The 24,332-nt window shown below is 30.4% G+C and overlaps 1 protein-coding gene across 2 annotated transcripts; it reads left to right on the forward strand.

The window, feature by feature from the left end:
• Positions 1-15: 15 nt before the first annotated feature.
• LOC139514162 (serine palmitoyltransferase 2-like) lies at positions 16-23,048 on the forward strand. 2 transcript variants are annotated; one of them, XM_071302948.1, is made up of 13 exons: positions 16-169; positions 7,319-7,489; positions 7,864-8,018; positions 8,655-8,800; positions 9,833-9,957; positions 10,622-10,715; positions 11,374-11,479; positions 12,139-12,358; positions 13,303-13,429; positions 14,320-14,455; positions 16,077-16,206; positions 17,028-17,126; positions 20,373-23,048. In XM_071302948.1, the coding sequence occupies exons 1-13, from the start codon at positions 83-85 to the stop codon at positions 20,373-20,375; spliced, it is 1,599 nt and encodes a 532-aa protein (XP_071159049.1). In that variant the 5' UTR covers positions 16-82; the 3' UTR covers positions 20,376-23,048. The 2 variants fall into 2 exon arrangements, with proteins under 2 accessions (XP_071159049.1, XP_071159051.1); XM_071302950.1 differs by lacking the exon at positions 16-169 and adding an exon at positions 6,007-6,123.
• The last annotated feature ends 1,284 nt before the right edge of the window (positions 23,049-24,332 follow it).

The raw sequence follows: 24,332 nt of genomic DNA on the forward strand, positions 1-24,332 counted from the left end.
TTATATTTGATTGGTCAATCTCGTGTACTTTAATAAGTGTTACGAAATTTGGTTAGAAATATTATAGTTGAGGGTGGTGAAGATGGCTGGAAAAACGAAGCCGAAAATTGGGATGAACGGCAAAACTAATGGATTTAATCATTGTTATCAAAACGAGCATAATTTACAGGTAAAATAAAAATTTGTGCTAACGCATGTTTTGTATGATATTATGAAATTTTGAAATGCGCGTGTTTACAACTGAAACATTGGAAAGAGTTTTTACAACCGGAAAAAAGTGATCCATTATATTGATGAAATTCGAAATAACTGTAAAATCTCGTTTATATTTAATGAAAATATTAGAATAAACCTAAAATAATTTTTCGATTTTTTGTATATTAAAAAAAAATCGAATGCGTGATTGGACACGCCCATTTTAATAGTGTAAACAACATTCCATGATTATCTCCCGTTGTAAATATTGCCGGTTGCCAAAACAAATTTGTTCTGTCCCTGGTTTATGAACTACATTTGCGTTGTATAATTAGAATTTAGGCATGTTGCTATCTAAACAATTTTTTTGTTGCATATATATCCTTGACCCTTTCTTAGATAAAATTTCCATTCTCAATTTTAGCATTCTATATATACAGAACTATATATTGTTGCAAGTTAAAGAACATTTCTATATTGATACATTAATTTATTAGAATAATTTTGTGATGAATTTATTGTCCCTTATTGTATCTTTTATTCTATTTAATGCACACTGCACAGGCCTGTAGCCAGGAATTTCCAAGGGGGGGGGGGGGGGTTTGTTGGACTCATGGACTTGACTTTAACAGTCACAATTTGAACAAAATGCTGACTTTAACCGTGCTTATTTGATTTCAAGGTGGGGTTCGGACGAACCCTCCTGGCTACGGGTATGCTGCAGTTGTAAAAAAAATATATACTTTTTTTAAACCAAATAATTCCTTCTTATTCATTGTTTAAGTTCACACAATTTTTTTTTAGCCATGACCAATCTATATACATGTAGTTAAAAAAAAATGTCAATAATTAACTACTAATTATCTTAACTCATTATGTTAATTATCTTTTGTTAAATCAGATAACTTCTGATATCCATATTTTTGTAAATAAGTAGTATTTCAAGATTCAACTCATAGAATCTTAGATACAGCTGGTGAAGTCTCTGTTTACAAATTCAATGATAACTGATGAGTCTACATTTGTAGCTGCTAACATTCAATGCTGTATTTTTAAATTTTTTAAATGATCAGTTTTATACCAGTGACATGTTTTTTGTTGATAAGTTATTAAAAAAAATCAAGGTTCCAATTCCCTCAGTCAAATTTGACCAATGATGGTTTTTGTAATTCTGTTTCTTTCATTAAGCTCCTTAAGAGATCATTTCAGATATATTAAGCTTGTTTTAAGCTACAGAGATGCTTGTCATCATCTAACTCTAGTATTGCCACTTTTTTTACATCTTTATGATCATACAATTTAACCCATACTATTATATGGCAGTGAAATATGGGGAATGTTTAGAACGGATTCAGCTGCTTGTAAAAAAGATAATGATTATACATATGTATATTAGAAAAAGTCTTTGGTCAGGATTCTTCTGAAAAAGCTCATACCAAATTTATGAAATTTATTCTTTGTGTAAACAGAAAGTCAAGTAATATAGCTGTAATGTCAGAGCTTGGTAGGTTTCCTATGTATTTTACTATAATTTTATCAATGTTAAACTATTGTCATAGACTGGAACATTTGAAAGAAGGATTATTATTTGATGCATTTATATGTTGTTAACAGTTACATAGCTCTAATGTAAATACATGGTATTCTAGTATAGATTATATTCAGAGAGAGATTGAATTACCAAATTTTGACCAATCAATTGATTCTTTATGTCAGTATGTTAAAAATAAACTATGTAAAAGTTATTTCACATTTTGGAAGTATCAAACAATTAACTCCGAAAAAGGGAAGCTTGGTACTTATTTTTCTAAAAAAAATTGTTTTAAAAAAAGAAAAATATTTAGAATTACAGGACTTCAAAAAAAGACAGTCAATTTGTAAATTAAGAATAAGTGCTCACTCTTTAAAAATTGAGATAGACAGATATTCAAAAAAGCATATAGAAAGATCTGAGCGTTGAAGATGAGCTTCATTTTTTATTAGAATGCCCTCTTTATGATATTCAAAGGGACGATTTTTTTCAAGACATTTCTAACAATTGTTATAATTTTATAAATTTAAATAAATCTTCTAAATTTTTGTGGCTCTTGACCAAAGAAAATGTTACTCTTATGGAAAAACTGGGCTGTTATATTTGTGACTGTTTTGAATTAAGGAGATCAGGTATGAATACTGACACTAAGTCAAGTAAATAATTTGAGAATAAATACATATACATGTATAATGTAATTTTGTTATTCTTTTATTCACAATATATATGTGGTTTTAAGCTTGATTCTGACCAATGCTTATATTCCAAATATATATGTTTATGCCTCTATTATTGTTGTTGTTACCAATTATGCAAATCGATTGTATATGATTTTATGCCCTTTACGGGCCTGTAATTTGGGAAATAAAAATATTCTATTCTATTCTATTCTATACTGGAAGCAGAACGAATTATTTTCTATAGAAAATTTGAATTATGATTAAAATCATTTATTTTTTTTGTAAAGTTAAATTTGAAATACATGTACTCAGATAACTCCTTATGACAAAGATACAATGCAGTTTCAGTTTGGGGAAAGGAAATAAATGTTGACTCTGTGTGCTTACAATTTTTAGCAATCCACCTTTATTTTGTTAAATATTAACAGTGAACTTTTATGTATATTGTTACATATATAATCAATGCTTTCCATGTGTTGATGTTGTAATAAAACTAAATAATTAATGAAGCATTTGTCCAAAGAATTAAAAGAAAATTCAACATTCAGAAAGAAAGAGATTTACAAGAGCAGCTGAATTCGAATTGTAAGCGTGATTTCTGGAGAAGTATAGGAAAACTGGGTATTGCAAACGAAAGAACGGAAAATATACCATGGGAAATCGTGAACCCGGATGGTACGGTAAATACAGACAGGGATGACGTTCTCAATACTTGGAAGTCCGATTTTGAAACATTGTACGCAAGAAATGATGACAACGACGATCTCGATAATTTAGTCAATGAGGGAAACATAACTGATTTACCTGATCTTAATAATAACATAACTCGTGATGAAATAGTTAAAGCCGTTGAACATACGAAATTACGCAAAGCAGCTGGATATGATGAAATTCCATCAGAGGTGCTAAAGAATGAAAGTGCGATCGACTTACTGCATGTTATATGCAACGGTTGTTTTGAACTGGGTAAAGTGCCTGAACAGTGGACATCTGGAGTTGTAAATCCCATATTAAAACCGGGAACAAACGATAAACGCCTCCCAACAAACTACAGGGGAATCACGATTACATCCGTACCGAGCAAAATCTATTGTAGTGTCTTGAATTTCCGTTTATGTAAGCAGTTAGAGGACAACGATATCCTGTGTGAGGAACAAAATGGCTTTCGTCCAAAACGCAGCTGTGAAGAGCATATATATAGCCTTACTTCAGTTATAACAAACAGAAAAATATCAAAACAGTCTACATTCGTCAGTTTTATAGATATGAGAGGAAGGCGTTTGATTCTGTATCTCGAAGCCTTTTATGGTATAAACTACGACGTGCAGGTATTCAAGGAAAATTCCTATCCGCCATACAGTCACTTTACGAGAATGTCAAATGTACAGTCCGCGTGAATGATAGATACACTCCATGGTTTGATGTTGACTGTGGTGTGAAACAAGGGTGTTTGTTATCACCGGCAATGTTTGCGATCTATATTAATGACTTGGCCGAACGCATTAACAATCTACAGTGCGGCATTCGTATAGGAGATGATCTTTTAAGTATCCTTCTTTACGCCGATGATATAGCGCTTATTGCACCCGATGAAGATAGTCTGCAAAAAATGTTGGATGTTGTCTCCGATTGGTGTAGTCAGTGGAAGCTTGATGTTAATCCGTCCAAGAGTAACGTAGTGCATTTCCGAAATCCATCTATCGATCGTAGTAACTTTAACTTTACTTGCTCCAGACAAAACATTGCCTATGCTACATCATATAAATATTTAGGCATGTGGTTAGATGAACATTTAACGTTCGACAAAGCCGTACGTGAACTATCAAAATCAGCGAGCAGAGCACTCGGTGCGTTATATGGCAAACTTATAAGCGCAGGTGGAATGACACACTCTGTATACTCCAAGTTGTACTCTACTATGGTTGAACCAGTGTTATTTTATTGTTCGGGAATATGGGGCACAAAAGTGCATTCAGTAATAAACTCTATTCAGAACAAAGCAGCTAAATTTTTCATGTCTGTTGGAAGGTACACTGCAAATACTGCGATTCGAGGAGATATGGGTTGGACCTCGTGTTTTACGAAACAAAGAACTGCATGTATACGATTATTAAGTCGGATATTGCGATCTGATGATACGCGTTTAACTCGAAAGATTACCGAGTGGACTAAAAATCGACGTAAAGGATGGTACGTTAAAGTGAAACGTTTTGCGGAAACCGTTGATGCCACTGCTATTCTTAATGATACATTAATTTCTACAAAAACTGTTATGCGAACAATAAAGGAACGCTTTGATGTGGTTGATAACGATGAATTCAAACAAGCGTTATTTGACGATTCAAACAATGTAAACGGAAATAAATTAAGGACATACCGTTTATACAAAACAAACGTTAAAACTGAGCGATACCTTAAGCTACAACTCCCCAAAAATGTGCGTCGAACTGTTACCCTGTTCCGTAGCGGGTCTCTGCCGTTGGCGATCGAGACAGGACGATATGCCCGACCGCGAACACCAGTAGATGAAAGACTATGCCGACTATGTAATAGCAACGATGTTGAAAGTGAAAAACATTTTTTGTTGTTTTGCCCATTATATGACGATATTAGATTTGAATTGTTTGCTAAAGCTAGAACTTTAATTGATAGCTTCGATACTTTGGATATGGACAGTAAATTTATCGAAATAATGTCTTGTGAAGATATACAAACTTCTTTGTCATATGCAATTTTTAAATCTTTTCAGAGACGAAAACTATTTAGCACATGAGAATTTATCAAGCAAAAATATTTAATGTTTTTCTATTTATATTTATAAACAGTGATTTTAACTCAAATTATTTAGTCATTTTGGAAAAACTTTTACTTTTTTGTAAGTTTATCTGTGATAATTAATTTTTTTCTATTGTTATTTCTTATTTTTAAAGCTCAGTATGAAGATAAGTTTATCTTTTTAAATCTTTTTAAAATTTTTAGAATTTGAATTTTTGAACATTTAGACTACAATGACTTGTTTAATGAAACCTTTTAACTTTTTGATTTTAGAAATGTTTGTACATAAGTGTCTCGTAAGTCTACATAAGGCTGGGTATTTGATCTTTTTATTTTGTGTTGTTTATGATATTGTGTATATATATGTCTGATCAAATATGTGACACTATAATAAAATAAATCATTATTATTATTATTATTATTGTAATAAGATATAAATACACCGTAATTAAATAATTAAAAGTTTTATACAACAGTTTACAATTTTGCTGATGCATAAATAATTATTTTATTTTCATAAATATCAATGCCACATCATACATGTATTTATAGAAAGACATTTGATAATGATAAAAAAAAATGCATGATTCACTGTTATTTTTGGTGTGTCTCACTCCAAATCTGAAGATTTTTTTGACCTTTATCAATACATTGAGAGACCTAACCAAAATAAAAGGAGACACTATTGTAAACAATTAGATACATGTACTTATAGTAAAAGTTTAATCTATTGACACATCCTGCTGTGACCAATTAAGATTTGAGTGTGAAAACTTGTTTATGTCTGTTCTATAAGTACATGTACCAACAAGTATTGTTTATGTTTATTTAGTAGTATAGTTAAAAAAGGACATGAAAAAATAAATTCCATTTGTGTATAAACTTTATTGGAATATAGTTTGAAAAATGGGTATTAAACTGTTTCTGAATATTCTACGAAAGGTAATTTTTATAAGTGTTTTAAACACTCAGACAAAATGACAGATAACTACTAATTAGAAAGAAACACTGTTACAAGCTGAATATTGAAAAGGAAAATTTAAATCATATATTTTTATTCTTTTTTGTTAAATCATATATTAATATTCTGAATATGTACATTCAAAGATTACTATTCTTAATGAGTAGAAGTATTTATAATTATTCTTAATACACAGAAGCAAATATTATTGTTTGAAAAATATGTAAGCTTATTTACAAATGAGTGAGATTTTTTTTAAATTGTTTTTAGACTGGTCTTCTGAAAGTAAGTCAAATATCACTCTCCTATTAACAAAAGTGTGAAGATAAAAATCTCATTAAGTGCTCTGTTTAAATGACTGAGGAGTTGTTTTCCATATCAAATTGACAAGTTATTGGAAAAATCATTGTTTACACAGTATAGAGTGCCTAAGCCTTTTGACAGATTGTTTTTTAAAAGCATTTAATATATCATAAATGATTGGATATATTGCAAGTTTTTGATAATATGAATTTTGATAACTTAACTGCAACCTTTAAATATCAACAGCATACTTTATTTCTAATTATGGACCACCAAGGGGCATACAGAGCATACATACATGTAGATGAATAGAGAATATTGATTAGTATAGATTTGTGCAATATAAATACACCATAACGATACCAACTGCACAAACATTAAGACTTTAACAATGTCCCAGGCATGCAATATACATTTAGTTAAAGTGTAATTGAACAAAAGGTAGCAATTTTTATGAAAACCATTGTAAATGAGTGTTGCAGTGAAGTACCCATGAAAAGGGTGGTTTCTGATGTATCTGTAGGTTAGAGACTAAGAGGGTACATTTTTGTAAAAGTGTCAACCGGTTTTAAAGTCCTGCACATACAATATATCTGATTGTATGAAGGGTAAACAGGTATGGGTAAGATATAACATAAATTGTGTATAATAAACAATTATTGGTCCATGTAATTTGTAAAAAAAGAATACAGATTGAAAAAATTGTTACAGCCAAAATATTTAGTGCAGATGGGTTTAAAACATTGAATATCTATTGATCAAGAATCACAATATGTTGCAATAATGAAGTTAGTTTTTTTATAGTGGTCATTTTAAAAGAAAAAATGACTAGTTATTTCCCTTGTATTGAAAATGATACCTTTATATTTTCAGAACACACCTCTAAAGGATACATTTATAGAAACATTTGAGGAAACACCTCTATCTACAGCCATTTTAACATATCTGGGATATGCTGTTCTTGTTGTTATTGGACATATCAGAGATTTCTTGCGGAGTCTTGGTATTGAAAAAATAAAGTCATGCACAGAACCCAAGCTTCAGGTACAATATATATGGTACACATAGTACATGTATAATACAAATGTTTTAGACTTGAAACCCCCTTCTTTATTTTGTTGTGTGAAATTTAAAAAAAAGATTTATACATTTTAAGCTTCTGTGCCTATTTTTAAGGTATTTGTTCTCATTTAAACATAATCATGATAATCTTACATTGGAATCGGTTTGTATGTGCCTGTCTCTTTTATTTACACAAGGCTGCCAAGATAAAAAAAAACCAAAACAAATATAACAGCGACTTGATTCTGGTATGTTTTATGCGTCATATTATCATTGTTCAAAAAAAAGAAATAGAACATGTTTGTATATCATGCAATTTAAATTCTAAAAATTATAGGTTTGACTTTTTTCTTTAGGGTTATGTTTCACTCTATCAGAGCTGGGAAAGTTTTTATACGAGGAATCTCTACAGAAGAATAAGAGATTGTTGGAACAGACCAATATGCAGTGTAGCTGGCGCAGAAATGGATATGTTAGAACGTGTATCTCCTGATAATGGATGGAACTTCGAGTATGTACATAATAGACAACTTTCAAGATGCATTTCCGTCCAAAAATTTGGTTTTAGTGAACATCATTACTTCCATTCCCATGTTGAACGAGTGGGAAAAATATGATGTTACATTGTATATTGCACAAATTATTCGGCAAATTGAATTCTCATAATTGACAATCAGCACTGCTGTCATCAGGGAGTTGTGATTAAGTACCTACAGAAAAAACATCATTTCTAGTTTATCCTGTAAAATCACAATCACAAAGATGCTTGATGAACATTAATAGTGCAGGGATACAGGCCATCCCCTCTATCTGGTAAATAGCATCATACAGTGCACATAATCGAGTTTTTTCTGGTTACAGACAAACTTGAAAGTGGTCTATTCACCCTTCTTACAGGGCTCTCAATGGGTATTAGTAAGAAATGTATCATATTGGCGAATTTTCATGATTTTTTTTTTCACAAGTGACCTTTGTTAGGTTTGCAAAACGACTCAGCATTTTTTTATCCCCAATTGCAATTATACAAGGACCTATTTGTAATTTGATTTATAACACTTTTCAACCTGTTTAACATAGTTAGAAAAACAGAATTAAAAAAAATTTAAATTTTGTCTCTGAGATTAAAATGAAACTTCTTTTATTTCAGACTAACAGGAAAGAAGCAACATGTATTAAATTTTGGATCTTATAATTATCTTGGTTTTGCTGAAAACAAAGGTCCCTGTGCAGATGCTGTAGAAAAATCTACCATGAAGTATGGCGTGGGATGTTGTGGAAGTAGGCAAGAATTAGGTTAGTTGATAACAGAGAGCAACTTCCCTTTAGATTTAAGATTCCATAAACCGATGAAATTTTGAAACTCTTATCTCTTATTAAGTAATCTATGTTATTACTTAAAAACATACATGAGGGGTCCTGATCCTGAAATCCCGGGCTTAAAAAAATGAAATCCTGAGGTCCAGAATTTAAAGAAATTTAAATCCCGACATCCCAAAATTCGAAAAAAGAAGTCCTGGATCCCGAAAGGATCAATCCCAAAATCCTGAGCTTAAAAACATCCGATCCCAGAGTCCCAATAAAGGTCCTACACCCCCTCATACATGTGTAGATAAAGATGAAATTAAATTTTTTAGTAGAGCTTTAAATGAATTAAGATGTTTTAATGGAGCGCTTTTGATGAATAAGATTCCACAATTAAATAGCACAAAGATGGCTTATTGTGGAGAAAGAATACAATGCCACTCTTTTAAAGTTTTCTGCTTGAAGACCAAATAAGCCTACACATTTTGAAACAAAACTACACAAATCAACAATACATGTACATATGCCTTTTATTACTAGAATACGGTAGTGCTTAATCGCTGTTGATGAGAATGACAAAACAAATCTTTAAAAAAAGAAGAGTTGATTGCAAAATAAAAGTAGTTTAACAGCACCACATCTTTGAACTGCTCCCTTAGCAGTAGCAGTCATTTGCTATACATTTTGTATCCTAATATCATTAAAACCTGACAGTTTTCAGACAACTTTGTCATCTGCCATTTTATTTAATATCTGCCATTTTATTTAATGGACAACAGTTTTCCTTAGAACTGCACTAACTGGATAATGAAAGCAGAGAATATCAAAATAATTTGACAGAATATTTAAATTTCAATCAATGAAATTACCAGGAAAATCTACCTGTAACCACCCAAATGTCTATCAGTGACTAAATGATTGAATATTTAGGAACAATATGAAACAGTGTAAAATAATAGAAATCTGCAAACAAGATCTGTCAAAAAACATACAGATTTAAATGTAATATTTTAATGATTTCAGGTTATTTAGAAATCCATAAACAGCTAGATGAATTAGTGGCGAAGTTTCTTGGCGTAGAAGCTGCAGCCACTTTTCCAATGGGTTTTGCCACTAATTCCATGAACATGCCAAGCATTGTAGGGAAGGTAAGTTATTGTGTAATCTAATCCTTTTGTGGAGTACATCTTTACTGCATAATTGTTAAAACAACAAAAATCCCTCTGTTTTTAAAACTGTAATTAAATGTGGGCAAACCAGGATGACACCACTGCAAGCTACTTTTCAAAATATCGACACTAAAGTTACGATTACAGATAAAAACTTAAAAGGTAGCAGTAATTTCTGAGAAGCACTCCAGATGCGCTAATTTTATACAGTGTTATTTCCTTTGACAAATTTATTGACTGACCTGAATTTTTTTAACCCGCCGCATTTTTGCGCCTGTCCCAAGTCAGGAGCGTCTGGCCTTTGTTAGTCTTGTATTATTTTAATTTTAGTATCTTGTGTACAATTTGGAAATTAGTATGGCGTTCATTATCCCTAAACTAGTATATATTTGTTTAGGGGCCAGCTGAAGGACGCCTCCGGGTGCGGGAATTTCTCGCTACATTGAAGACCTGTTGGTGACCTTCTGCTGTTGTCTTTTTTTTCTATGGTCGGGTTGTTGTCTCTTTGGCACATTCCCCATTTCTATTCTCAATTTTATTAACAATAAAAGTCTTTCAGATTAGTGGAAACAAGTAATTTTTGTAAGCCTATTTGTTATAATATTTAGCAATTTTATGAATTATTATTATTATATAATTTAAGGGATGTCTCATATTAAGTGATGAGCTGAACCATTCATCTTTGGTGCTGGGGTCAAGGTTATCAGGAGCTTCCATTAAAACATTCCGCCATAATGGTAAATATTGATTAAGCTCTGTTTAAAACTAACTGGAACCTGCATATTTTATACGTCAATAAATAATCATTTTTTGGAAGAATTTCTTTGGTATTTATTTAGTTCCGAATGTATGATTTACTGTGTGATCCAGGTTTTTCATTAGTTATTTTTTCACCAATTGTTTTCAGTTTATACTGTACTAACTTAAATTTTCCAGTTTTATACAGAAATAGTCATCTTATTTAAATTTTGAATTAAACATTGTTAAAGGAGAAAAAAGAATATTTGTATTAAATTAGTTTTTAATTGTATGATAATACAATTTCTTTTACTTTGAATATAAAACAACTATTGATGAAAGACAGTGAGTTTAAATAAAAAAGCAGAACGTTTCAATAATATGCAGATATCCAGTTTATTTTTAGTATACTTTTTACAACATGATATGCATGTGATATAAATAAATTTTTGTCTAAGATGATATACATGCATATGAATGTTTGTCCAACATGATATACATGCATAAGAATGTTTGTCCAACATGATATACATGCATAAGAATTTTTGTCCAACATGATATACATGCATATGAATATCAGATGTGGATGGTAGAACATAATGGAGCAGGTTAAATATGCTAATGATATTCTACTATTTGATGTACATAATATTTCAGATATGGAAGATTTAGAAAATAAACTAAAAAATGCAGTAGTCTTTGGACAGCCAAGAACCCACAGGCCATGGAAAAAAATTCTAATTGTTGTAGAAGGAGTATATAGGTAGGAAAAACATATAAAGCAACTGTGTTTGAGAGTACCTATACTGTGAACAATATTTATAAAACATGACTTCTGACAGATGGTATTTCATTATAGTATAGTGTGCCTCATATAATTTTTTTATTACAGTATTGATGTATAAATGAAAAATTAGTAGAATAGTTTGCAAATTATTAAAATTGTTTAGTTATTATAAGAATTTAGGTCATTACTTTTAATTTTGAAAGTTTAAGGAAAATTAAATTAAATATGTTAGTAATAATGCAAAAAGTTAAGTCACAAACATTTTTATGTGTGATAAAATATATTTGATTTTAGAAGGTTAGGCAAGTACTTTTCATGTAATAGAAAATGTTTAGATTATTGCCTTGTTTTTAAGCAAAGATTAATATAGGCTTTGCAAAGTTCTTACATAATGCTTGATTTGCATTTGTAATTTCAGCAAACTCAATTAGTGTCTATTTACTGGCCAAAACCAGTAAATTTTATTGTTGAAAATAATTTGGTGTGGTAAATTATTTTTAGAGTTATTTAAGCTTAAGATATAACTCGTAGATGTGACACACATACACATAATTAATTCACCTCTGTCAGGAAAATAGTCTGGGATAGAATGATTTTATTTATGGTCATCTAACAATGATTTTTTTAAATTTTAGTATGGAAGGATCGATTGTAAGATTGCCAGAAGTAGTGGCATTAAAGAAGAAATACAAAGCTTATGTTTACTTAGATGAGGCCCACAGTGTGGGAGCCATGGGACCACATGGCCGAGGCATAGTGGATTATTTTGGAATTGATCCTAAAGATATTGACATTATGATGGGAACGTTTACAAAAAGTTTTGGTGCTGCTGGTGGTTATATTGGAGGTTCTAAGGTATCTATACTACTAAAATAATGAGGTCCAATTTGTTAGCCAGCATGACATAAAAACAAGGAATCAAATAATTCAACTGTATATATAACTGAGATAGGGCAATGGTGTTGATTTAAAATTACATCATTCCAGGCCCTTTTGTTTTCCACATTATACAATAACTAATAATTAGCAAGTTCCTGGTCTAATCTGATACCAATACCAATAGTGCCTGTTACCTAATCTGTATGTTACGCCTCTGACAGGCGGACTGCCAAACGGTGTATTTGAGATTTGCTATATCACACTTGAAATTCATCATTATACAGGAATTTACACTACTAAATTCAATTATTGACCAAAGAAATATATCTGCAAGTATGTCTGTTACCTTATCTGTATGTTCTGCCTCTGTCAGACGCACCGCCAAACTGGGTATTTGAGATTTGCTATATACACAGGGCATAATCACACTTGAAATTCTTCATTACACTACTAAATTCAATCATTGACTAAAGAAATATATCTACAAGTAGTTGCAGGTTGAAGTAAGAAAACCTGGACAGATTCAAACAGAAAGATGTACAGCAGAGAAAACTCTGCACCTTATGATCATCATGACTTTATCAAATGACACTACAAATTCTAAAAATCGAGGCTTAAAATAAGGCGCTGGTTCTTTTAATCAGTTACATACCTGTGATGTCTAGGGTGTGTTCTTGTGGGGAATTAAATTTCAGTCAAGTTTTTGTTGAAATTATTAAAAAAGTTTTTATTAGAGCTGATTATTTTTTCCATCATTAATTAGTTCTACAGTTAAATGATGTGTAATGTAGACAATTTTGATAATCAATCTCCTGATATTAAATAGCAAAAAAGAAAAATGAAACAAAAGCAGATTTGTTGTGTGTTGTTACATTTAACAATCAAAGGGAAATAACTCCAAAATTATTATTATTTTTCAGGCTTTGATTAACCATTTGAAATTACAGTCTCATGGATCAATATATTCCTGTACCATGGCCCCTCCAGTAACACAACAAATCATATCATCAATGTCAATCATCATGGGAGCAGATGGCACAAATGAAGGTTAGGATATGAAAATGTGTAAAATTTTGTTTTAATTTGTTTTTAATTGTCATACGGAGGTTTGAGTTACAGCATTACCAATACTTTATTTTTACCTACAGAATTCACCACCTCTTCTTTGCAATACAAAACCTTGTCATTTAATTCCCTAAGAGAATCAAAGTCAAATTAACATATATTTAAACCTTTTAAGCTTTAATGAATATTTCTGTTGTATACTTTTATAAAGTCAGTTTGATATAACACAAAGGTTGTTCATTGTTATTTTTGTAAAGCTTGTTTGTTGTGCACATGCCCTTTAAAGATCCCCTTTTACTTAACTAAGAAAGTTTTTAACACCATATGGAATTAACACAATCTTCAAGTATAGTTTTTTTGTCATTTTTAGTAACAGTTGAAAGTCAGAATTACATATTTTTGAGACCTTTATGTATAGCCTCTTTCAGAAATTAGTAAAGTATTTTTTTTTTTTATACTTTTATAATTTATTGTACAAAAGGTTCATTTTAGTTATAATATAATTAAGGAATGACTGTAATATTTTTTTTCTGTTTATGAAGAAATAACATAAAACATGTGGTACACACTGAATAACACACGTAGTGGGTTATTTATAAGTGTGCACCACAGTTTTTATGTTATTTTGAATAGACAGAAAAAATATTATAGTCATTCCTTATAATTTAATTCTAAATTCCATTTGTAAGGAGTAAATTTTGAAGAAAAAAAACGTTGGTGACGTCATGGTCACATGACCAAATTATGTCTATGAGCTGATAGACAAAACACTTTCAGCCAATCAGAAGACGTGTTTCATCAAAAATTAAATTATTACTTGATAATACTTATGTCAGATCAAGGAAAGCTAACATGCTGTTGTTGAATTTTAGGTCAAAAGAGAGTACAACAACTGAAGTGGAATACCCGATATTTCAGAAGGAGGTTACATGATATGGGTTTTATTATCTACGGAAACAAAGATTCACCTGTCATTCCATTGTTAATATTTATGCCATCTAAGATTGCGTAAGTATTGCATAAACATTATTTAAGAAATAATTCATGGCAGCCGTAGATTTGTTTTCATTTAACCATGGGTTGGGCATTTATATTCAATTATTTTATCGGGAGCGTTAGCGAGGGGTAAAATATGAATATATATGCCCAACCCATGGTTAAATGAAAACAAATCTACGACCAGTGTTCTCCCCAGGATTTTTGGATAGCACCAGGGTAACGCGTGACGAAATGAATTGTACAATATTTTGTGTCACGTTGCGTCGCTTATTTTTTTCTTGTTAGTTTTTGTCATTACCTTTTTGCCTTTGTTTTGTTAACTGTGGTACTGTGTTGTATGGACTTTGGGTCAGAAAATTATTGGTAGAAAAAGTAAATCAATAAACAGTTTGTATACTTTAATATCTTTGAAGAATAAATAAAAGAAAGCACAATTAGTCTTTAAACTAAAGTCACTTCTTATATTTTGATCAAGCCATTTTGTCCTGATACTTGTAGTGACACTACACATTCCCCATGTTAGATTTCACCATAACAATTAACTTTGAACAAGATTAAATTTTGATACAGAACCTTCAGTAGATTAAAAACTATTTTCCATAGTTTTAGACCTGATTTTTTTAAACAACAACAAATTATTTTTATAGTTAATACTTTGTTCCAGACTTGAAGAGTACTTATATAAATATATCTATCCACTAGTTCATATTTAGCCATAGCACTGCTTTGTATTATATTATAATTTTGGCAGTAGGATTGACAGTCCTGAAAAATCTACTAATTTAATATAATATGTCTGTGCATCAATAAAAGTATGATTCTCAAAAATAATTTTCAAAACATTTTTGTTGGTATGTTCAAAGAAAGTTTTTATCCTTAATGTAACATTCTAATATAATTTTGCATTCAATTTGTAATTTATTTTTATTTTCAATGAGAAATTATATTTGAGGAGCATTTATTTGTGATAACCAAAGCTGACTATGTTGATGCTTTCACGTGCGGAAGACGATTTGTACATGCATAAAAAAATAACAAAATAATAATTAAGTCCCCATCAATTTATTATTTAACAATATTTTTTACAAATTAATTTCATTTTTTTGTAATCAAATAGAAAGTAGGTCGTTTAAAAGGGGGCGTGACGGGGAACAGCCAACTTTGTGTATTAATGCGTTTTCGCTAAAGGTTGATATACTGTGATTAAAGATGTGGAATAAGCCAATGAATTAACTATCCACGAAAGTAGGAGAATGTTAACACCTATAGGTCACCATACATACAGTCCTCAACAATGAGCAAAACAAATTTGTATAGCAAAGTGAACTTGTTTATACCTTCTATGAAAGCTAGTTGATAATTCTAGTATGAATTGAGATTTCAATGTTTATTTTATGTTGGCTTATTTCAGAATTGTTCTATATGAAATACTATAAATTAAGAACACAATTAGAAAAAAAATCACTTCTTTTTTTTTCAGACAGGGGTAAAATTTCTTTCAAAAATGCATTCAGGAGATACAGTTTTTTGTTATTTTCAAAATCAGCTTTTTAACAATTTCACAATAATAAAGCAATAATTACTATTTGGAACTTGTAGTATATACTGTAAAAGTGATTATATATTTCAGTGCGTTAGGCAGAGAATGTTTGAAAAGAGGACTTGGTATTGTAGTGGTAGGTTTCCCAGCCACACCAATCATAGAATCTCGAGCAAGGTTTTGTCTGTCTGCTGCTCATAATAAAGAAATGTTGGACAAGGTACGTTTTCATACACTGACCTCACATACCTGGATAGGTTTGTGGTGATCATTCTGCCGTTAGATAATGTTAGCATCATATCTGCAGTTACTCATTAACCCATTACTCTGAAACCTTCAAAAATCAGCATAGCTCACCTTCTATTGAATTTTTTATTAAATTGATTTGCGGGGGTTTATTCAAAATGTTGACTTTACCATATCTATAAAAAGGTGTAGTTGAAAGATGTTAAATTAAAGTATAATACATTTATCACACACAGAATATGATTAATATGTACAAGTAATCCTGTGCAAGTGCATAAGACCTTTCAACTTGAAAATGTGATAAACAGAAATGAAAAGGATGTTAAAATAAAATTATACCACCTGATATAGTGCATGCATTTTAAAACGATTTAAGTGAGATGGATTTATAAGAGAACACTGGTTTTGTAATCTCCTTCTTGAATAACTTGAATACTTTGTATTAATTTATTCTAAAAGTTCTATATAACAAAATCTTAAGGTGGTACCCAACACTTTAACTAAAATTAATTTGGCTCGTTTAATTTTCTTAAAATTTTGACAAAGTATATACTTTGACCCTTTTACAAAAATATAAAAATTTCAAAAAATTTGAACCAACCGTTTTATCAGAAAAAATACACTGGTTATATAGGAGTTTGACAAACACTTATTTTGATCATTGAGAAGCTTGATATTCCCTCTACATCACAACGTAATTAAAACGTTAATCTGATTTTACAGAGTTATCTCCCTGTAGTGTTAGGTACCACCTTAAATAAAATATTTTTAAATTAATTGATTTCCTTGTTTCAGGCACTTGGAATAATCAATGAAGTTGGAGATATGCTGTCTTTGAAATATTCCAGAACAATTCCACCAAGTTTTAGTGAAAAAGATGTGGAATTATTACTGGTATGTATTTCAGATTGTCATAGTAACATGATTAATTTCAATAGATGAATGTGTAGAAATGGTGTTATTTTCAATTAAAATGCTCTGCTTTACATACATTTAACGATAAATCACATAAGATTTTTATACGACCGCAAAATTTGAAAAAATTTTCGTCGTATATTGCTATCACGTTGGCGTCGTCGTCGTCGTCGTCGTCGTCGTCGTCCGGCGTCCGAATACTTTTAGTTTATGCACTCTAACTTTAGTAAAAGTGAATGGAAATCTATGAAATTTTAACACAAGGTTTATGACCACAAAAGGAAGGTTGGTATTGATTTTGGGAGTTTTGGTCCCAACATTTTAGGAATTAGGGGCCAAAAAGGGCCCAAATAAGCATTTTCTTGGTTTTCGCACTATAACTTTAGTTTAAGTTAATAGAAATCTATGAAATTTTGACACAAGGTTTATGACCACAAAAGAACGGTTGGGATTGATTTTGGGAGTTTAGGTTTCAACAGTTTAGGAATTAGGGGCCAAAAAAGGGCCCAAATAAGCATTATTCTTGGTTTTCGCACAATAACTTTAGTTTAAGTAAATGGAAATCAATGAAATTTAAACACAATGTTAATGACTACAAAAGGAAGGTTGGTATTGATTTTGGGAGTTTAGGTCCCAACAGTTTAGGAATTAGGGGCCAAAAAGGGACCCAAATAAGCATTTTTCTTGGTTTTCGCACCATAACGTTAGTATAAGTAAATAGAAATCTATGAAATTTAAACACAAGGTTTATGACCATAAAAGGAAGGTTGGTATTGATTTTGGGAGTTTTGGTCCCAACAGAATAAGGGGCCCAAAGGGTCCAAAATTAAACTTTGTTTGATTTCATCAAAATTGAATAATTGGGGTTCTTTGATATGCCGAATCTAACTGTCATGACTGTGTATGTAGATTCTTAACTTTTGGTCCCGTTTTCAAATTGGTCTACATTAAGGTCCAAAGGGTCCAAAATTAAACTTAGTTTGATTTTGACAAAAAATGAATCAGTTAGGTTCTTTGATATGCTGAATCTAAAAATGTACTTAGATTCTTGATTATTGGCCCAGTTTTCAAGTTGGTCCAAATCGGGGTCCAAAATTAAACTTTGTTTGATTTCATCAAAAATTGAATAAATGGGGTTCTTTGATATACCAAATCTAACTGTGTATGTAGATTCTTCATTTTTGGTCCTGTTTTCAAATTGGTCTACACTAAAGTCCAAAGGGTCCAAAATTAAACTTAGTCTGATTTCAACAAAAATTGAAATCTTGGGGTTCTTTGATATGCTGAATCCAAAAATGTACTTAGATTTTTTATTATGGGCCCAGTTTTCAAGTTGGTCCAAATCAGGATCTAAAATTATTATATTAAGTGTTGTGCAATAGCAAGTCTTTTCAATTGCACAGTATTGCGCAATGACAAGAAATATCTAATTGCACAATATTGTGAAATAGCAAAAAAAAATTTAATTAGAGTTATCTTTCTTTGTCCAGAATAGTAAGCAAGAAATATCTAATTGCAAAATATTGTGCAATAGCAAGATTTTTTTTTAATTGGAGTTATCTTTCTTTGTCCAGAATCAACTTAAATCTTTGTTATATACAATATACAATGTATATTCACTTTTTACTACCAACTGATAAATTATAATAAATAACATTCAGTGATAACAAGCAGTTTTTTTTACATCTTAATATTTTATGATGTATTTAAATGAGTAGTTATTGTTGCAAACTCCATTAGAAATTTTAATTGAGATTAGTTTTGGAATAAGGGAAAGGGGGATGTGATTAAAAAAATTGGGTTCAATTTTTCTCATTTAAAATTTCATAAATAAAAAAGAAAGAAAATTTCTTCAAACATTTTTATGCCCCACCTACGATAGTAGAGGGGCATTATGTTTTCTGGTCTGTGCGTCCGTTCGTCTGTCCGTTCGTCCGTCCGTCTGTCCCGCTTCAGGTTAAAGTTTTTGGTCAAGGTAGTTTTTGATGAAGTTTAAGTCCAATCGACTTCAAACTTACACATGTCCCCTATGATATGATCTTTCTAATTTTAATGCCAAATTAGAGTTTATACCCCAATTTCACGGTCCACTGAACATGGAAAATGATAGTGCGAGTGGGGCATTCGTGTACTGAGGACACATTCTTGTTTTGAGAGGATTAATATTCAACAGCATAGTGAATTGCTCTAAGAGAAAACAAAAATTTTAAGTTCATTAGAACACATTCATTCTGTGTCAGAAACCTATGCTGTGTCAACTATTTAATCACAATCCAAATTTAGAGCTGAATCCAGCTTGAATGTTGTGTCCATACTTGCCCCAACCGTTCAGGGTTCAACCTCTGCGGTCGTATAAAGCTACGCCCTGCGGAGCATCTGGTTCTTTATGAAAAAGGGCAGGTATTAAATATTAAATTTTAATTCAAGAACATCTTGTTATTCAGCATTATCAGGCTTGCTCTTTAAAGTAAAGTCTGTGGATTCATTTTTACTTGTTGGATACCAATTTTCTTGGATTTCATTGAAATAGATAAGCCACAAATTTAAATGTTCAACATATTACAAATTTTCAATAGGATTGTATGCACTTTGACTTTGACAAAATGACAAAATCCAGTATCCATACAAATACAATTATTCATCATTTTACAAAAATTGGAACCCATGAAAATAAATAAATCCACAGTATGTGAGCTTGTCTGGTATTGAATGGAAGTTCTTAGCTCATCCAATGTAAATCTAGAAATTGAGTAACTACAAACAAAGATAGACAACTCTTATTAGTTTATTTTCTGCTATATGCACAAGAAGTGAAAATGTAGGAAACAAGCATTTGGTTTTGTAATTACCACACAAATGTTTTACAAATGTACCTGTGCTTGAGTTTCTATTGTCTGATAACCAGAAGTTGAAATCCCAAATTATATTTCTATTAAGTTTAATTCTTGTTTATGAAAAATATACAAACATATAAATATTACATTTTTATTTTATTTTTATTCTGTAATATTCAGACAAATTTTCACTGATCGACTTTTTTCAGTCAAATACCTGTTTCCCTATCAGTATAGAAAATTCTTAACATAACTAGAAATGTTTTTTTCTGTAAATTTGTGGTTCATACATGCTTTTTTTTAAGACCCCTTAAATACTAAATTAGAAATTTGGTATGTCTTGAATAATTCCTATTCAAATAGGATTAATTAATACTGTTCATTTTTGCAGTGATTGTTTAGAAGATGTGTAAACAACACAGTAGTAATGGCCTATCAGATGAATTGCCCTGACAACCAACAGTTCATGTTTATGACAGATTTTGTATCAACGGTGTTTGAAATACAGTGAAAAACTGTTCCTAGAATCTATATATAGACTAAACCAATGTCAACCAATCAGAATCTCGAGAAATTGTGAATTGAGTGGAATGTCAATCAGACAATGTATTACAGTCTGAATCATGGAAAATTTGTGTAGATTGAGTGGACATTTATCATAGTCAATTCGACAAATGATATAGTCTGTATCATTGAAGCTAAGTATAGGTTGAGTGAACAATGATCATAGTTTTATGTATATTATCGCTTCACAATATATCTCTCAATATCAGTGCTGTACTTCTGTTAAATCCTTTAGCAAATTTTTTTTCCCCATGAGAACAGCATGGCAGAGGAAGTAGGTCTTGTCAACCAAGACTGTGAAGTCACTGTTAACTAAAACGATGAACAGGTTTAACCTTGACGCTGTTATTTATGCTAAAAACTTTTCGTTTTTCAGTGGAACAAAAAAGCAATAGAATTTTTTTGATTTCATACTTAAGGTTTTCAGATTTCTTTTCCTGCTTAAATCTGGATCCATTTCATTGGACCAAATCAAATTTTACTTCTTTCTGATATTTGATAGAATTTATGAATGACTGAATCCATTTAACTGTGATGTTATGTTGTTAATCATACACGATGCAAATATATATATATATATATATGTATCAGTTGTCTTTCAGGAATTGTTGTACCATTTAAATTTTATAACGTTGTGTACTTAACCTTTGAACTATCATGGCTATCAAAATAATTTGATGTAATTGTTCATAGCACAGAATTTTTACACCTGAATGCTAGTACTATCTCTCCATCATCACTCATTCAGATCATCATCTAAAGAAAGTTCATTTTCATATTTTTCCTTCAAAAGTGTTATAATATATACCTATGAAATGCAAGAAAATTGGTGCATCCAATCAATCATCAACATCAATTTTAGACAAAAATACCTTATCACTCAAAAATATCATCTTACTTAAATACATGAGATTTTTCTCAAAATTGAATGTTATAGCTGTGTATCATTATGTATCATCAGGTTCACCTTCGTTCAATGTGTTTAGTGCTATATTTACAATATTTATATATTTGATATTTACATTATGTTCATATGCTATCATTCATGATTTTATTTATGCGCCATGTGTGTCTTTTCAAGATTTTTAACAGTTTAAGAATTCCTCTCTAGTGAGACAAATCCAGCCATTTTTGTATGTACATGTTTCTACTGATGCTAATTTTCTGCCAGGATCTGATTCAAATATATATTTTTGACCTTATTTGTACAAGTTATATATATTTTTTTTTAAATGTCTTCTGGAAAAATGTCCATTTAGAAGACCTATTGTTTTTCAGATAGGTTTAGAATGCAAATTGATATATGTATCTTTTTGTTTATTTAGTTATATATGTAAAAAAAAACATCCTTATTGTTTTAATTGATAGGCTGATTCCTGTATTGTAAATAAACATAGTTATCTGTCCATTTTCTTCAATAGAGAAAAGTGACATGTAGGAAGCTCTTTTAATTTTATTCAAATTTCATTGAAAATTTAAGCTGATAATCATTTTGAGTTTCAAAATGTGAACTTTATAAGGTGGGTAGTGTCATTTTGTGATGGCAAAATCATAGTAAATGTGTCAGACTCCTTTCATAAAGTAAAGTTCTCATGTAAGCCGTCATATTGATTTTTCTTCAAACAGCTTGAATTTTAAAAAATTATTTGACTTTTCTTACAGTTAATCTCTAATATGATATCTAATTGAACAAATAATTGTTAACGGTAGAAATTCAATTTTTGAAATGCATTTAATATTTTCTTCTTTTGAAGTTACTTCTATGTCAGATTTATATATAGTTTTTGTTTTTCTTCATTTATGTATTAAGTTCTATTTTTAATTTTTTAACCATTAGTATTTTGTATTTTTATATTACTGGTATATAGTATTAGATATTTAAGTGCCATTCATTTGCCATTAGCATACATCATCTAATTTATTTTTCATCTCAATTATTAAAAACTGCTTGATATATGTGTAATTATGATATGACAGAAAGATTATTATTTACTTTGCTTTTATCAAATGCCATTTTAATTGACAATCTAAAGCTTTCATGTGATTACCAGTTTTGTGACAAATGGGGAATTCTATTCATATGGAGACAAGCTTTTTAGAAAGCTGATACTTGTTAAAAACAAAAGTGTGCAAGTGAGCTTTAATGAATCTTGCATGAAGTCACATGTTTCATTTGACCAGTTTTGTGAATTCAACAATTTTTTAAAAGCCTCTGTTAATATGAATTGAACACACCTTTCAGGACAAGGAAACTGATTAACATTGATAATTGGGGTAAAGTTTCATTCAGAAATAGACATTATTTAGAACATTGTGTGAGACATTGTTTAAATTTGTGAACTGTGTGTGAGACATTGTTTAAATTTGTACACTGTGTGTGAAACATTATTTAAGCTAGTACATTCTGCTGTGACTGTAAGGCATTGTTTATATCAAACTATTTGTCTGTTTGCTGATAAATGTTGATTTATACGGATAAATATTAAAGACAAGTCCATATAAATTGTTGTGATTGACAAATTACTGTGATTTTGATAGGGTAAAGATTGGTATATGTTCATTTCTACAATTTTATATAAACATAGATGACACAAAAGGATAACATCACAATAGGTCTTTCTCATATTCAAATATTCCAGTTTCCGGTCTCCATATATATTTCTATATTCCTTAGTCAAATTGATTTTGATTTACATAAGTTGACTGTCCAATTTATGATATTGTAATACTGTGGATTCAGTTATTTTCGTGGGTATCAATTTTTGTGGATTGCTGAAAATTTGTGCATTTTCGTGGAAATCTGATTTTGTGGATTTGCCAATCTCTGTATACAAAGTCTATTGAAAAGATGGTATTCGTTGAACATTTGAATTCGTGGTTCACCTGTACCCATGAAACCAACGAAAATTGATATCCAACGAATATTAATGAATCCACAGTACAATCAAAATGTTTTTGTATACAAGTACCCTATATGAAAAAAATACCCAGAATGCTTCAGATTCTGAAACTAACAATCACAATTGTTGAATATCAAGTATGTTTTTAAATCATACAATCACATCCACTGAATATTAAAAATGTTCTTAAAGGGATAAGAGCTGTGATACACAGACAACATTATTCATCTGGCATTATAAATTCATTTATTTATTAATCATCCATATTTTTTATTGTATATATATAGTTAAAATGATTTTAATTATTTACACTTAGTTTTGAAGTATGTTAAATTTCAGGAAGTGTTAAGCATAATGTTAATGATGTATTTGAAAAGAATGACCGTAGTTACCGGACCAGTGTTGACTAGCCTTCACCCTGGTTTTGTAAGGCCTTCTGGAATAGTTTATGATTAAAGTTTCCATGGCTGTGTTGTAAAATTTCTATAAAACGATATGCCATAAGGGATTTTTTGTTGAATTTGGGATGATAATTATAATCACCATTAAAATAAAGGCAATGGACACTATTGCTGAAAATGCTGGAGATTTTATGATAATTTAAATATTTTTCAAGATGAGAATTCTCTGCTGTTATATAAATGTGGAAATATTTGAAATTATTCCAGTTGTGTTTTTATGTCTAACTACTCGACTTTTCATACATTATTACATTATGATATGAGAGTTCCGATATAGTTGTCAATTTAAAGGTTGAAAAGTCATGTCACATTTTTCTATGCATTTGTATGAATTTTTACACAAGGTGAATTGATAAAAGTAGAAAGATTTAAAAATAAATGATTTCGTAAATAAAATTCCACCATACTTTTTCTTTTGACCTCTGT

This window comes from Mytilus edulis, chromosome 3 (assembly GCF_963676685.1).
Source record: "Mytilus edulis chromosome 3, xbMytEdul2.2, whole genome shotgun sequence".
Lineage (NCBI taxonomy): Eukaryota > Metazoa > Mollusca > Bivalvia > Mytilida > Mytilidae > Mytilus > Mytilus edulis.

Coding starts and splice junctions, on each gene's coding strand:
- LOC139514162 (XM_071302948.1), top strand. CDS start 83: ATGGCTGGAAAAACGAAGCCGAAAATTGGGATGAACGGCAAAACTAAT. Junction 9,958..10,621: donor TGCCAAGCATTGTAGGGAAG/GTAAGTTATTGT, acceptor ATATAATTTAAG/GGATGTCTCATATTAAGTGA. Junction 10,716..11,373: donor TAAAACATTCCGCCATAATG/GTAAATATTGAT, acceptor ATAATATTTCAG/ATATGGAAGATTTAGAAAAT.